The sequence below is a fragment of the Xenopus laevis genome, chromosome 7L (genome assembly GCF_017654675.1).
Source record: "Xenopus laevis strain J_2021 chromosome 7L, Xenopus_laevis_v10.1, whole genome shotgun sequence".
NCBI classification, from domain to species: domain Eukaryota; kingdom Metazoa; phylum Chordata; class Amphibia; order Anura; family Pipidae; genus Xenopus; species Xenopus laevis.
This window is the reverse complement of record NC_054383.1, coordinates 11,392,516-11,407,914: the sequence shown is the minus strand read 5'-3', so window position 1 is coordinate 11,407,914 and position 15,399 is coordinate 11,392,516. Positions and strand designations below refer to the sequence as shown.

The window sequence follows — 15,399 nt, the reverse complement described above, 5'->3', positions numbered from 1 at the left end:
CACCTCTACTCTCTGCACCACCTCTACTCTCTGCACCACCCCTACTCTCTGCACCACCTCTACTCTCTGCACCACCCCTACTCTCTGCACCACCCCTACACTCTGCATCACCTCTAGTCTCTGAAACACCCCTACTCTCTGCACCACCTCTACTCTCTGCACCACCCCTACTCTCTGCACCACCCCTACTCTCTGCATCACCTCTAGTCTCTGCAGCACCCCTACTCTCTGCACCACCTCTACTCTCTGCACCACCCCTACTCTCTGCACTACCCTTACTCTCTGCCCCACCTCTACTCTCTGCACCACCTCTACTCTCTGCACCACCTCTACTCTCTGCATCAACCCTACTCTCTGCACCACCCCTACTCTCTGCATCACCTCTAGTCTCTGCAGCACCCCTACTCTCTGCACCACCTCTACTCTCTGCACCACCCCTACTCTCTGCACCACCCCTACTCTCTGCATCACCTCTAGTCTCTGCAGCACCCCTACTCTCTGCACCACCTCTACTCTCTGCACCACCCCTACTCTCCACACTACCCTTACTCTCTGCCCCACCTCTACTCTCTGCACCACCTCTACTCTCTGCACCACCCCTACTCTCTGCACCACCTCTACTCTCTGCCCCACCTCTACCCTCTGCACCACCTCTACTCTCTGCACCACCTCTACTCTCTATCCCACCTCTACTCTCTGCACCACCCCTACTCTCTGCACCACCTCTACTCTCTGTCCCACCTCTACTCTCTGCACCACCCCTACTCTCTGCACCACCTCTACTCTCTGTCCCACCTCTACTCTCTGCACCACCCCTACTCTCTGCACCACCTCTACTCTCTGTCCCACCTCTACTCTCTGCACCACCCCTACTCTCTGCACCACCTCTATTCTCTGCCCCACCTCAACACTCACTGCTGCCACTCTTCTCTCCCCCATCCACACTTACAGGGTCAGAGGTAGAGGTATGTGTCTATGCCCCCCCCCCCCACAAAAGTTGCACCCTAGGCACATGCCTCTTCTGCATACCCCTAGTTTTAGCCCTGACCCCGTGCATATCACTATACCACTCCCCATTCCTCTAGTGCCCTGAGTGGCAGCTACACTACTCTCTTGGATTCTGTTAATGTACTGTACACATAACAAGGTTACAGATATATAGAAACATTGGGGTAACCGTCACCCTGCTACAGTTCCAGGGGTACCCAGGGTACAAATAAACACTCGCCCCAAATCTCCCCCTAACTGACCTTCAGACTGGGCCCCCTTAGCTCATAACAAGGTTACAGATATATAGAAACATTTGTGTAGCTCTTTGCAATGCATTCCCATGAACTTTAGTGACATCTTGTGGCAACAACTAATAAATGTATGGGCAATGAGTAACTGTCAGACTAAAAGAAAATGTACTTAATATACATTTGTAAATATCTTTGCCATTGAAAGCAGTAGTTGATTGTTCCTTTCTGAAGCAATCTAGACGCAGCCAGCATTTCTCCAACCGGGACTGCAATTCCCATAATGCCTTGTATGTTCTCTGATTAACATAGCTATTCTAAGCAACTTTTCAACTGGTCTTCATTTTTTAAATTTTTTTATACTTTTTAAATTATTTGCCTTCTTCTGACTCTTTCAAATGCGGGTCACTAATCCCATCTATTGCCACTTGTTACTACTCATCTTTCTATTCAGACCTCTCCTATTCATATTTCTTATTTATATTTATACACAGATACTAGGGTAATTTGCTGAAACAGCAAACTGGAGAGCTGCTGAATAAAAAGCTAAATAACTCAAAAACCAGAGATAATAAAAAATGAAAACCAATTGCAAATTGTCTCTCTACATCAGGGATCCCCAACCTTTTGAACTCGTGAGCAACATTCAGAAGTAAAAGGAGTTGGGGAGCAACACTACCATGAAAAATGTTCTTGGGGTGCCAAATAAATGGTGTGATTGGCCATTTAGTAGCCCCTTTGTGGATTGTCACCCTACATTGAGGTTCTGTTTGGCAGTACATCTGGTTTTTATACAAACAAAACTTGCCTCCAAGCTAGGAACTCAAAAATAATCACCTGCTTTGAGGCCACTGAGAGCAACATCCAAGGGGCTGGAGAGCAACATGTTGCTCACGAGCTACTGGTTGGGGACTACTGCTCTACATCATACTAATAGTTAATTTAAAGGGGAACACGTGTTGCTGCCCTACTAAATACACAAGAGACCTTTACAGGGTGGGAAATAAAGAGCTTTGGTACCATAGAGACAGCGGCAGAGGCAGCACTCACTCAGCCCTTGTGTAACCACAAATAACACAACACAGTTGCTGAATGTGCACATGTAACAATCAAGCAATTAAGTAGGGCTGCCCTTCTGCAGAGACTGGTATGAATGTATCATTCTCATGCACACAGGCTGTGCAAAATGACACAAGGGGGCATTGTCTCCTGCTGGGGGGTGGCTGGTCTCTAGGGCTTGCATCATTTATACATGCCAGGGTCGGACTGGGGGGCCCGGGGCCCACCGGGACTGCTGGTCCAGGGCCCCCCGCCCCCTACTGCGCCACACCGAGTTCGCCCGCTCGAACGCCGCCATGCGCATGCGCGAGCGGCGATGCGCATCGGTGAAAACTTTTTTTTTCGAAAATTTATATATGTAAAGGGGGTCTGGCCCGGCGGGGGCCCACGAGGGTCGGGGCCCACCGTGTTTTTTCCCGGTGTCCCGCCGGGCCAGTCCGACACTGATACATGCTGATAGCAGTGATGGGCGAATTTGTCCCATTTCTTTTCACCAAAAAATTCGCAAATTTCCTGGCAAAACTTTTGCGAAACGCAATTCTGACGCTCGCATCAATTTTGACTCCAGCATTAAAGTCAACGGACATCCAAATAATGTTGAATCGCGACGGTTTTGACACAAGTGACTTTTCTGATGCGCGTCCAAAAATGTTTGCTGCCAGTAAATTTGCGTAGCCGAATTTTCACTCTCTACATCATATTAAAAGTAATCCAAAGGTGAACAACCCCTTTAAGGGCAGTACTTCAGAGCATAGATTGGATGTCATTTAAAATTATATTAAATCATTACTGATTTCAATCTACCCCCTAAGGGACGATTTCCGCACGATCCGATGTGCTAAACGCAGGCGTCACGTCGGATGCAACAGAAATAAGGTAAGTAATGGAAATGTCGGAGCGTTGATCCAACATGACACGACTGTCGGATGCAGACGCAGCGTACAATGCTGCGACACCATCTGACAATGCTATTACTTACATTATTTCTGTCGCATCCGACGTGACGCCTGTGTTTTTGCGCAGCGTGTCGGACTGTGTAGTCATACCCGTAAGAAGTACATGTCAGAGTTTTAGGAACCACTCTATGTGACTTGATAGAGAAGTAAGGAAGTTAATAGGAAAGAAGAGAAAGGAATTTAAAAACTACAAGTCTGAGGACAGAAGCTGCATTTAATGAATATAAACACTATAATAAATCTTTTAAAGCAGCAATCCGTAAGGCAAAGATAGAAAATGAGGAGCACTTTGCAGCAGAGGATAAGACTAACCCAACAAAGTTTTAAAAGTATATTAATAGTAAAAAGATGCCGGTTTAGTGATTCATTAAATAAAAGTAATAATGTGGCTTTAAAGGAAAACTATACCCCCAAAATTAACACTTAAGCAACAGATAGCTCATATCATATTAAGTGGCATATTAAAGAATCTTACCAAACTGGAATATATATTTAAGTAAATATTGCCCTTCTACATCTCTTGCCTTGAGCCACCATTTTGTGATGGTCTGTGTGCTGCCTCAGAGATCACCTGACCAGAAATACTACAACTCTAACTGGAAGAAGTGTGGAAGCAAAAGACACAACTCTGTCTGTTAATTGGCTCATGTGACCTTACATGTATGGTTTGTTGGTATGGTTGTGTGCACAGTGAATTATACGATTCCCAGGGGGCGGCCCTTATTTTTTTAAATGGCAATTTTCTATTTATGATTACCCATTACTACTAGAAAAGTATATTATTATGAAAATGGTTTATTTACATGAAGCGGGGTTTTACACAAGTAGCGGTGGGCAAACTTATCCCATTTTGCTTTGCCACGAAATTCGCAAAACGATTTTTTTCAGAAATGGTACAGAATTTTTAATTGATTGTATTTAGAAAATGTATTTCAGTATGATGAAGCTCATTTTCATGATAGCTCCCCTTTAAGCATCAATCTGAAAGCTTCTCGTGTCCTGCGCAGGTCCGTGGGCTGGAGAGATCGTTTCGCTTCCATATATAAAGCAGAGCGATGAGAAATTCTGGTGTTTAATGGAAACCAATTTCTCCCTTTAATACAGTTGATGTGGGGGAGGGAGGCATAGAGCAGACAGCAATGATAAACACCATGAAAACTAAGGGATGAAGACGACAGTCTCATCTACATATAATAAAGCTTTATTGCAAATGAAATGTCCGCGTGGAATTGCATTTATACACATGTTTGGCAGGTCCATATTTACATTAGAGTGTGGTGCTTTAACACAAGTACTTGGAGGTGCCACTACATCAGCAGCAGAAGACGAGACACACACACACATACATATATATATCACATACAGACAATAAAAAATAATGAGTGATTTACATCAGATCCCCCATCCAGAAACCCCAAAGAAACAACGTTTGCCGTTTTAATTCCTGATCTGATTGGCAGGAAGGCTGGACTTATCCAAGTCGTCGAAGTAGGGGTGCAGCATAGCTTTTCGTGCGGAAATCCTCTTGGCGGGATCATAGACTAGCATTTTCTGTAAAAGAAGAAGTTATAAGATTTTTAGATCCAGAACAACCTGGGGGGGGGGGGGGGGACTGCCCAGTTGAATAGGTCAATCCAGGTGCAAACATTTTCAGCCCAAACCAAAGAAATCTGTCTAGGGCTGGTCTCTGTTCCCAAACCCACAACAATGACAAACCCAATGAGCTCACACAGTAGAGTGCCCCTCATACTTACAGACAGCAGGTCCAGCCCATCCTCATCAATATTTTTCACGTTCGACGACAGGCTTCCCCCTTTCCATTTGGGGAATGTGTTCTTGTAATCTTGTAAAGACTCTACTTCTGGCCACACTTCATTGTTGGGTGTCCCCAAAGACCTGCAAAATGTGTCACTTTACTTGTGAGATAACAGACATTGCCTTTATTTTGATGCATTTCAACCTCCCACAGCTGTGTCAGCCATTTAGATGGTCCTCCCAAATTTCAGGCAAATTACTTCAATTGCTGCCTGGAAGGGACAAAGGCTGTGACTTCCGCATGCAATATAATAAGTCTGCTTTAACGGACATAGAAAGTCACATGACAAGTAATGGCTTCCTCCATGCAAGAGTAAAATGTAACATTTTCAAGCTGAAAGTGGTCATAAAACAGTAATAATTGGCAATTAGTGGCAATTGTTTTATATAAACAATTTATCTTGGTAGTTCTGCTTTCAATAAGAATATCTGAAATGGATTGCAGCCCACCAATAAAATCTGAGCGCTACAAGAAGTGTGCAGTTCTAATACAGTGAAACCTCAATTTTACATTGTTGTTTTGTGGGCCCGCTAGTGATGTGCAGGCCGGCACAATACCCGCAGGTCGGTCGTGTTCCGGCCGACCCCGTACCCCCCTTTGTGGATGGCGAGTGGGTCCGGTCAGGCTCTTCCTCTTGGTCTCCCCGTCCGTCACCTTAAAAACTGCCGGCTACCAGCTTTATAGCCGCATGCCTGCTCGCCCCGCCCCTTTTGTGAAGTCATCGGCGGGGCGGGTCTAAAAAGGGAAGTTGTAACTAAGGCGGGTGCGGATCGGGAAAAACATGGCCCTCACATCACTAGGGCCCACCTATATATTATGAATAATACATTTCCCTAATTTTACACCATTTTTTTCTGCTCCCCTGAAAAACGTAAAATGGGAGTTCTACTTTATTTATGAACAGACTACACCTAGGGGAAGATTTATTTAACCAAGTTTAGAGCTTAAAGGAACAGTAACACCAAATGTTTTCAATGCTTAAGGCCCCCAAAACAGCTATAATAATAATAATAATAATAATAAATAATAGGCAAGGCTTACTTTCCCCTTGGATTTTTCTCAGATCTTCAGCTTGAATTTAACTTTCAAAGTGACCAATAGGAGAATTGGTGAAAAGGTGGCGGCAGCTTGAATTTCTTTGTGCGCTGAACCAGAAGTCAGCTTTGTACCGATAACCCAAAGCACCTTTTTTTTCAGCACCTGCAGCTTAAATATATGCTCACATCATTACCCCCAAACCGGTTTGAAGGAATAGAAACACACATTTTAAACTGCAGACACTGAAAAAAACATTAGGCTTACTTTCCCTTGGATTTTTTAAAATCTTCAGCTTGAATTTGACCTATGATTAGCGCTATTTTAGGGAAATACAAGTATAAAAATTTGGTGTTACTGGTCCTTTAATAAATAAGAACTTACCCACATTCTATTCATTCTTAATGGATTATTTAGAACCGTATTTATCAAATGGCGAGTTATAACTTCCACCCACTGATAAATACAATTCTAAAAAACCCTCTAGGAATGGATAGAATGTGGGCGAGTTACTTATTAGGGATCCTTCACGAAAGATTTGGCCAAAATACCGAACCCTAATTTGCATATTCAAATTAGGGGTGGGAAGGGGAAACCCTTTTAATTCCTTGTTTTGTGACAAAAACGTCACGAGAATTCCCTCCCCACCCCTAATTTGCATGTGCAAATTAGGATTCAGCCGAATCCTGCTGAAAAAAAGCCAAATCCTGGCTTCAGTGCATCTCTAGTTCTTATTTATTAAGCTCTAAATTTACAGTTCATTAAATCTGCCCCCAAGTGACAGAATTCTTTAAAAAGCACCAAGGACCAAAGTCATTGTTAAAGGCAGGAAGGTACCTGAATATCCTGAAGAGCTGGTCAATTTCAGAGTCACCGTGGAAGAGGGGTTTCTTTGTGGCGATCTCGGCGAAAATAGTTCCTACGCTCCAGACGTCAACTGGCGTGGAATATCGGACTGACCCCAACAGCACTTCCGGGGCTCTGTACCATAACGTCACGACCTGTAATCAGACACCGTACGTCTTAATGTTCCTGAAAAGCTAGCAGCCCCCATTCAAGCCCACTTTCCTCATCTCATATTGCTTCATAGAAACCATATAATCACTTTGCACCCTCAGCTTAAGGGCTCTTACACACAGGCGGTTTTTTCTGCGCTCTCCTGCGTTGCGCTTTCTTCCGTTCAGCCGCAGGGGAGCGCAGTAGTAGACGCAGTCAATTATTGTGAAGGGGGCTGTTCTCACACAGACGCATGTAAGCGCCAAACGCAGGTGGGACGCAGCATGACTCATTTCACCTGCGTACAGCGCATACATGCGTCTGTGTGAGTACAACCCCCTTCACAATAATTGACTGCGTCTACTCCTGCGGCTGAACGGAAGAAAGCGCAACGGAGGAGAGCGCAGAAAAAAACGCCCATGTGTAAGAGCCCTTAAAAAGGCTTTAATCAAGTGTTTATTTTAATCATTGTAGGGTGCCAAATCTCAGAACTTGTGCCTGGGTGGGGGGCTTTATTGCTAGAATATTATTGGGTGGGAGATGCACAAAACGAACCTGTACTAATAAAGGCTTTTTACACAACCAGACGGTTTGACTTCAAAGCAAAGAGGGAGAATGAAGGAGGGTTTAGTTAGAGGCATATCACGCAGAACTCACCTCGTGTGTGTAAACCCGAACCGGAATTCCAAAAGCTCTGGCAAGGCCAAAATCTGCCAACTTTATCACTCCTTTATTGTCTATGAGCAGGTTTTGAGGTTTCAGGTCTCTGTGTAGAACTCGTCTGGAGTGACAGAATACAATCCCTTGTAGGATCTGGTACAGGTAACTCTGTGGGGGAGAAAATGTGTAAATTAACGACATTCACCATAACTCAAAAACCACAAGCAATGGAAATTATATAGGTACATTAGATATACATTCTTTTTTTTTAAAGGGGTTGTTCACCTTCAAACAACTAGTTGTTTTAAGATAGAAAATAGAAAGTCTTTGGTGATCTATGTGTCACTGTTTTTCTAATACTGAAGTGTAAAGTGTCATTTTTCACCTTCTAAAGCAGCTCTGGGAGGGGGGGGTCGCCGACCCTGCAAAATGTTCTAAATTGGTACATTTAGTTGATACAATTCATATCTTTGTCCCTGCTGAGCAGAATCTCTGAGTTTCATTACAGGCAGCTGTTAGACTTGATACAATAGTTGCTAATAGTCCAGAGATGCTGCTGAGAAATGGATCAACTAAATGTTGCAAAATTGTAATAGTTTAGACTCAGCACCTGAATTACTGAGCTGTCAGACACCCGAGACACAAACATTCAACTTTAAACTTAGATTTGGAAAAAAACAGTAAAAAAATAAATAATGGAAAGTACATTTCTGGGGAACAATCTGAAAACAACTGAAAAGTGTTTAAGAGCATGTAAAGGCAAAAAAATAAAATCCCATTTTTACTTTCTTTAATGAAAAAGAAACATCTTATACTAATAATATACTTTAATTAAAAATGTCTACCTTTTTTTTTATAAGAAACCTGACTGTATGCAGTGAAATTCACCCTTCGTTTTACTTGCTCTGACAGCTGCAGTTAGGAAAATTCAGACTGTCCCTAACTGTTGTGCAGAGAAACGATCACTTTGAAACACAGGGGGAGCCCTCGTCTTAATTCCCAGAATTCGAGCAACTTTGTTTGTTTCCCTGTAACAACTGTGTAGAGATTTGTATCCACCGACCCAGTGCAGTCTGTATATTCTGATTATTAATTAGTCTTGCTGTATCGGCTTCTGGCAGATATTATTTGACTTGTGCGGTTTTGATAATTTATGACGATCCCTAAGCAGCCCAGACCACACTGAGCATGTGCACAGTCTTGGTCTTGCAAAGATGTTTAACAAAGTTACAAGATGGTGACCCCCTGTGGCCAACTTTGAAAGCATAAATCATTTGTTTGATTAGGCTTGTGGTGCAGTAAGTTCATGTTTAGTATACAAAATACAGCATTTCATTATTTTATTCTAGACTTTAATTGCCCTTTAAAGAGGACAAGATTTGTTTGAATGTGATCTGGACACAGCTTTGATATTCAGATATTAACCAGGCACCATAAGATGAACCAACACAGCACATTAGATCAGGCCGAGGAAAAAAAAAAAAATATATATATATATATATATATATATATATATATATATATATATATATATATATATATATATATATATAAATAAAAAAAATGGACTTTTTGGGTTCAGACTCCACCCCCCCAATCTCTGCATTTTCCCTTCCTTAGTTTATAACAAGGTTATACAAGTGTTGCTATTGAAAGCAGTTTTTGTCTCTTTCTATTCTGTCCTAAATGCCATTGATACAACGTAACATAAGCCAATTAATTAACAGAACTGTCTTTGTTGGGGAACCAAGACTTTTGCAACATTGTTTAAAAGGGAACAACCAAATGCTGCTTTCAATAGCAACTGTTTTTACAAATAACTTTAAAAAAAATAAAAAATTATTTGCTTTTAAAGGGGACATAGTGAAAAAAAAAAAAAAATAACGTACCAGTGCGTTATACTCATTTAGATATAGAATAATTTTGCTTAAAAAAAAAAAAAAAAAAAGTAGTGTTTCAGGCTGATTTATTGAATATTTATGCAAAAAAACCTAATAATCCCTCCCTTCTCCCTGAATTCCCAGGCTGTGCACTCAGCTCACTGCACGACAGGAACCAATCAGCAGCTAGCAGGACCTGATAGGGAACCGAAGTCTAGCTGTGCTTGTTTGACTGCAGGGCTGTGATTGGCTGTCCCCCTCCTACTGTGATTCTGGCAGAGACCATTAGGACACACCCACCCCTCATTTGAAACACAAGACAGGGGCCAGAGAACATCTATAGGGAGCTCCAATAAAGGGGCTATTTTTAAAGATTATATTAATTTTTAGCACCATGTAAAAGCAACACTGTATATCAGGCCTGGGAGTCAAACTAGGCCCTGCCATTCCAAGTACACAGAGGCCCAAACAGCCCCTACCAGCCCACTATATGGTAACTTTCTATGGAACCATACAGCAGCCCCTCTGGCATTTGCCAGAACCCACAGATTGCCAGTCCGGGCCTGCCGTATATTACTTATAATTGCCTACAAAATTAGGGTTTTTTCATTAATCCTACATGTCTCCTTTAATGTTTGTTGGAAAGTGGTTTAGAATTAGGTTTTGCATTTAGAATTTTTGGGTTGACATGCCCTTTAAGCAACTGCTTGGTTTCTGGGTCAAATTGGACTCCAGCAACCAGCCAACATCTAAATTCCTGTACAAGAAGCCAGTTGATTTAAAAGATGACTTATTCGGGATTTTTTTTTTTTTTTCCCCGACAAGAACGCACAGTACAACATTGGCATGGGCATTCTGCAAAGAAACTTAAAGGGGTTGTTCAACTTTGAGATAACTCAGTATGATGCAGAGACTGATATTCTGAGACAATTTAAAATTGGTTATTTTGTTTTTGAGTTATTTAGCTTTTTATTCAGCAGCTCTTCAATTAGCATTTTATGCATTCCAGTAACTAGGGTCCAAATTCCCCTAGCAACCATGCATCGATTTGAATAAGAGACTGGAACATGAATACGACTGGTCCTGATTTGAAAGACGATTAATAATAAATAGCAATAATAATACATTAGTAGCCTTACAGAGCATTTTTTTTTTTTTAGAACTGGTCAGCAACACCCATTTGAAAGCTGCAGAGTCAGAAGAAAAAGGCAAATAACTATAAAAAAACAATGAAGGCCAATTGGAAAGTTGCTTAGAATTAACCATTGTATAACACAAGTTACTTTAAAATGTGAACCACCCCTTTAAAGGGATACTGTCATGGGAAACCGTGTTTTTTCAAAACGCATCAGTTAATATTGCTGCTCCAGCAGAATGCTGCACTGAAATACTATTTTCAATAGAGCAAACTAATTTGTTATATACATTTTTGAATTCTGACATGGAGCTAGACATATTGTCAATTTCCCAGCTGCCTCCAGTCATGTGACTTGCTCTGATAAACTTCAATCACTCTTTACTGCAAGTTGGAGTGATATCACCCCCTCCCTCCCCCAGCAGCCTAACAACAGAAAAATGGGAAGGTAACCAGATAACAGCTCCCTAACACAAGATAACAGCTGCCTGGTAGATCTAAGAACAGCACTCAATAGTAAAAGCCATGTCCCACTGAGACGCATTCAGTTACATTAAGTAGGAGAAATAACAAGCCTGCCAAAAAACAATTCCATCCTAAAGTGCAGGCACAGGTCACATGACTGGGGCAGCTGGGAAACTGACAAAATGTCTAGCCCCATGTCAGATTTCAAAATGGAATATAAAAAAATCTGTTTGCTCTTTTGAGAAATGGCTTTCAGTGCAGAATTCTGCTGGAACAGCACTATTAACAGATGCATTTTGCAAAAAACATGTTTTTTCCATGACAGTATCCCTTTAAGACAGTGTACTCCCTTGTTCTACAGTGAAGGGAACATACTGTTGCTTTTTTTTTTATCACAAAACGCAGCGGTTTACGTTACATTTTGAGCTAATCAGGAGAATTGAAGCTACTCCATGTTTGAACCTTACAATGTAGATACATTACAGCGAACTGCCACCTCCCTTCACTGTGATGGTTTTGTTAGCAGAAGCCCATTAGGCAGAGATTGGAGCACTGATAACCTAATTATCTACCTTGCAACGACCAAACGGAGTAGCTTCAATTAGGCAAGGAAAAAGAACCTCTCATTACCTTAACGAGCATTGTATCGATATACTGGCCGCTGGGTATCGAGTCTAAATACTTCTTTAGATCCATGGAGAGAAACTCAAAGATAAGATACAACCTTGAGTCTTGCATGAGGACATCTAGGAGGCTGGAAAGAAAAGAAAGTTTATCAATGCCACAGCAAAGCAAGAACATTTGCTGGAATTTACCCTTCAACCTATGGCCCCTCAGCTGTTAAAGGACCAGTAACATCAAATTTTTTATCAAATTAGTTGGTATAGAACGAAAAAAAAAACCAAATTAAATTTCTATTAAGAAATAACTGTGCATGCACTCCTCTTTAGAAAAGGCCAGCCATCATGCAGCGCTCTATTTCTCCTCCATGCCTTCCTTATAGGAGATAGCCAGGGAGGAAAATGGATGCACGATGGATTGTCGCCCTGACGTCTTTTCTGAAGAGGAGCACAAGCGGAGTTTCGGTTAATTATTTCTTAATAAAGACTTAGCGGTTTCAATGTTTAATTTGTCTGTGGTTTTTTTTTTTTGTATACCAACGAATTTAAAAAAAAAAAAAAAAAAAAAAAAAGTGATATTACTGGTCCTTTAATCAGGGAGGCTGGTTTAACCAAACTCAGAGCTGTACTCACAGGTGCCAGTACCAATGACTGCCATGTCACAGCCGAAATTCATTTTACCCCTTGTTGGGAATGAGATTGAGAGCATGGCAGGCAATATAAAAGCTTACCTTCCTTTGCACGGATGTTAATTGGTCTTAAAACGACTCCCCATAATTAAGAAATGCTAGGGCACCATAGGAAAGAAACCTGGGTAACAATTACCAGACTATGTTGGGGTGCTGAAGCTCTTTAAGTAGTGATATTTCTCGGATTGCTGTACTTGGGACACCTTCCTCTTCATTTTCCAATCTAATTTTCTTCATTGCGACGACCTGGCCGGTTGCTTTGTGACGACCCTTGTACACGACCCCATATGTGCCTGCGAAGAACAGAAAGAGGAGTTCACTTTGCTCCAGATAACGCCGCATTCCAGCAGGCCCTAATCCATTCCAAATTAAACTCAAGATTTACTTTTAAAACAAAAAAAGGTTTCTCTACACAGGCCCATGTTTGGAATATCTGACAAGATAAAATATAAAAGGGTTCTATACCTTTTAAGTTTAACTTTTAGTATGTTATTCTATGCAACTTTTCAATTGGTCTTCATTATTTTTTATAACTTTTCAATTTGCCTTCTAATTCTGACTCTTTCCAGCTTTCAAATGGGTGCCACGGACCCTAAAAAACAAATGCTCAATAAGGCTACTGTGGGTCTTGGCCACTACATTAAGCTGCATCGTTGGAGGCTACAACAGTAAGTCTATTGTGGCCATGGATGCGCCAAATTCCTTTATTTATTACAGAGTTCTGCCTCCTAAAGATTGTAAAACATTTGAAGTCACATTGGTTTGAGGACCCCAGGCTCACAATCAAGTGTTGCGTCTTTCTCGGACTTTAACCCCCCCCCCCAAGTGAAAAAGTGCTGTACCAAAAAATTCCCTTCAACTTACCCTCTCCGATCTTCTCTATTTTAGTGTACTCGTCCATGACTGTTTCCCAAGTTTGGACAACTGCATGGAGGAGAAATATACAAGTTACTGGGGAAAAGAAACACCTGTATATGAAGAAGAGACCCCACATATAAATATCTACAGCATATTTGTACAGTAGAAGCAGCCGTTACCCCACTGATCCCCCAACCAGTAGTTTGTGAGCAACATGTTCCTCTCCAACCCCTTGGATGTTGCTCTCAGTGGCCTCAAAGCAGGTGCTCTTTTTTGAATTAAAGGCTTGGAGGCAAGTTTTGGTTGTATAAAAACCAGTTGTACTGCCAAACAGAGCCTCAATGTAGGTTGACAATCCACATAGGGGCTACCAATAGCTAATCACAACCCTTAGATGGCACCACCCAGGGACATTTTTCGTGCTTGTGTTGCTCCCCAACTCTTTTTAAATCTGAATGTTGCTCACGGGTGAAAGGTCGGGGACCCCTGCGTTACCCCTTTAGTGATGGAATCTGGAACATAAACTGGAACTATAACTACCTGCAGTTGAGCAGCCCTCAGTAACAGGCTCCTAATCAGCTTAAGTACTATTGAACTAGTGTTGCTCCCTTACTATATATAGAGTATATTACATCTGCTACTGTACAGTGCCCCATTAAGCTGTGGCCGTTGCCATACTGCTGTTTGGTGCATTGTTCAATTGTTTCAGTGCGACCAATCACAAGCAGCTGTGCCTTACACTGCCGGAACCCTGCGCCTCTATTTATTTTCAGCCTTGTCAGTATTACGCCTTGTCCTAGTCACATTATAAATGTCCGACACATTATAAATAATCAGAATAAGGCACCAACCCAGGGGGAACCCAGAGGTGACAAACCGGCTGCTGAACTGCACTTCTATACCCAGTCAGGACTATAAGCAGTTGGAGAGTCCCAGCCCACCTGCTGTTGAACTATAACTACCTGCAGTAGTAGTCTATGGCAGTTGTGCCTCCCTCCAGCCCTGGTCTGCACCTTAACTAGTTACTAACTGGGTCTTGGCTCCCCAGACTGCTGGACTACAACTCCCAGCATCCCCCAGACACAATGAAGACAAGCTGCAAGTTCTGCCTGGAGGGGAGACCATGGAAGGGCATTTAAATGTCTCTGGATTTAAAGGGCTGAGCTGCCAATCCCAATGATTGACAGTCCCTGAGCAATTACACGGGGGCAGTTAAATGTCTGTAATGAGACAGGTGCTCCCATCTCCCACCCTGACTCCCTATTGGGTCATATCAGCAGCGCTTATAGCAGGGAACAAAGAATTCTCTGCAAGTAAAAAGCAAACATTGAGCCCTTTCCCCTATTCGCAGCCCTTTCCCCTATTCGCAGCCCTTTCCCCTATTCGCAGCCCTTTCCCCTATTCGCAGCCCTTTCCCCTATTCGCAGCCCTTTCCCCTATTCGCAGCCCTTTCCCCTATTCGCAGCCCTTTCCCCTATTCGCAGCCCTTTCCCCTATTCGCAGCCCTTTCCCCTATTCGCAGCCCTTTCCCCTATTCGCAGCCCTTTCCCCTATTCGCAGCCCTTTCCCCTATTCGCAGCGCTTTCCCCTATTCGCAGCGCTTTCCCCTATTCGCAGCGCTTTCCCCTATTCGCAGCGCTTTCCCCTATTCGCAGCCAGCAGAAGCAGCAAACCCTCCGGCAGAACAAAGCCCCATTTAAAAGCCGGAGCCCAGGCGGCCTTACCCCCTCTTGCAGCGCCGCTTCCTCTTGCTAAAGCCTCAACTCGCCTTAACAGAGAGATTTCAAATCAAACGCGCAAAACGCTGTCCGTCCCGACCCAATCGCTGCGCCCGTGGATATTTAAAGCGGCCAATCAGAGTGAGGCAGCGGTGACGGCGCGAAGGAAGCTGGGAAGGGCGGGAGTAAAAACAGCAGCGGGCGGGGACGAGAAAGGAATAAATTCGCACCGGAATGTTTGCGTGGAGCTGAAGTGGTCGGGCGGCTGGATTAT

At 42.8% G+C, this 15,399-nt stretch overlaps 1 protein-coding gene across 2 annotated transcripts; it reads right to left on the bottom strand.

The window, feature by feature from the left end:
- Positions 1-4,436: 4,436 nt before the first annotated feature.
- Positions 4,437-15,194, bottom strand: cdk1.L (cyclin-dependent kinase 1 L homeolog). 2 transcript variants are annotated; one of them, NM_001086624.1, is given in 8 exon segments: positions 4,437-4,804; positions 5,008-5,149; positions 6,942-7,105; positions 7,758-7,928; positions 11,871-11,994; positions 12,686-12,842; positions 13,414-13,473; positions 15,132-15,160. In NM_001086624.1, coding segments are annotated over 7 exon segments (909 nt in total). In that variant the 5' UTR covers positions 13,451-13,473; positions 15,132-15,160; the 3' UTR covers positions 4,437-4,690.
- Positions 15,195-15,399: the final 205 nt, after the last annotated feature.

Bases quoted from the DNA above. Each gene is read 5' to 3' on its own strand.
- cdk1.L (XM_018224295.2), bottom strand. From the start codon at position 13,450: ATGGACGAGTACACTAAAATAGAGAAGATCGGAGAGG. The intron at 11,995-12,685 runs GTAATTGTTACC...TTTTCTTTCCAG, and splicing joins CAGCACCCCAACATAGTCTG to CCTCCTAGATGTCCTCATGC. The intron at 4,805-5,007 runs GTAAGTATGAGG...CTTCTTTTACAG, and splicing joins ATGGGCTGGACCTGCTGTCT to AAAATGCTAGTCTATGATCC.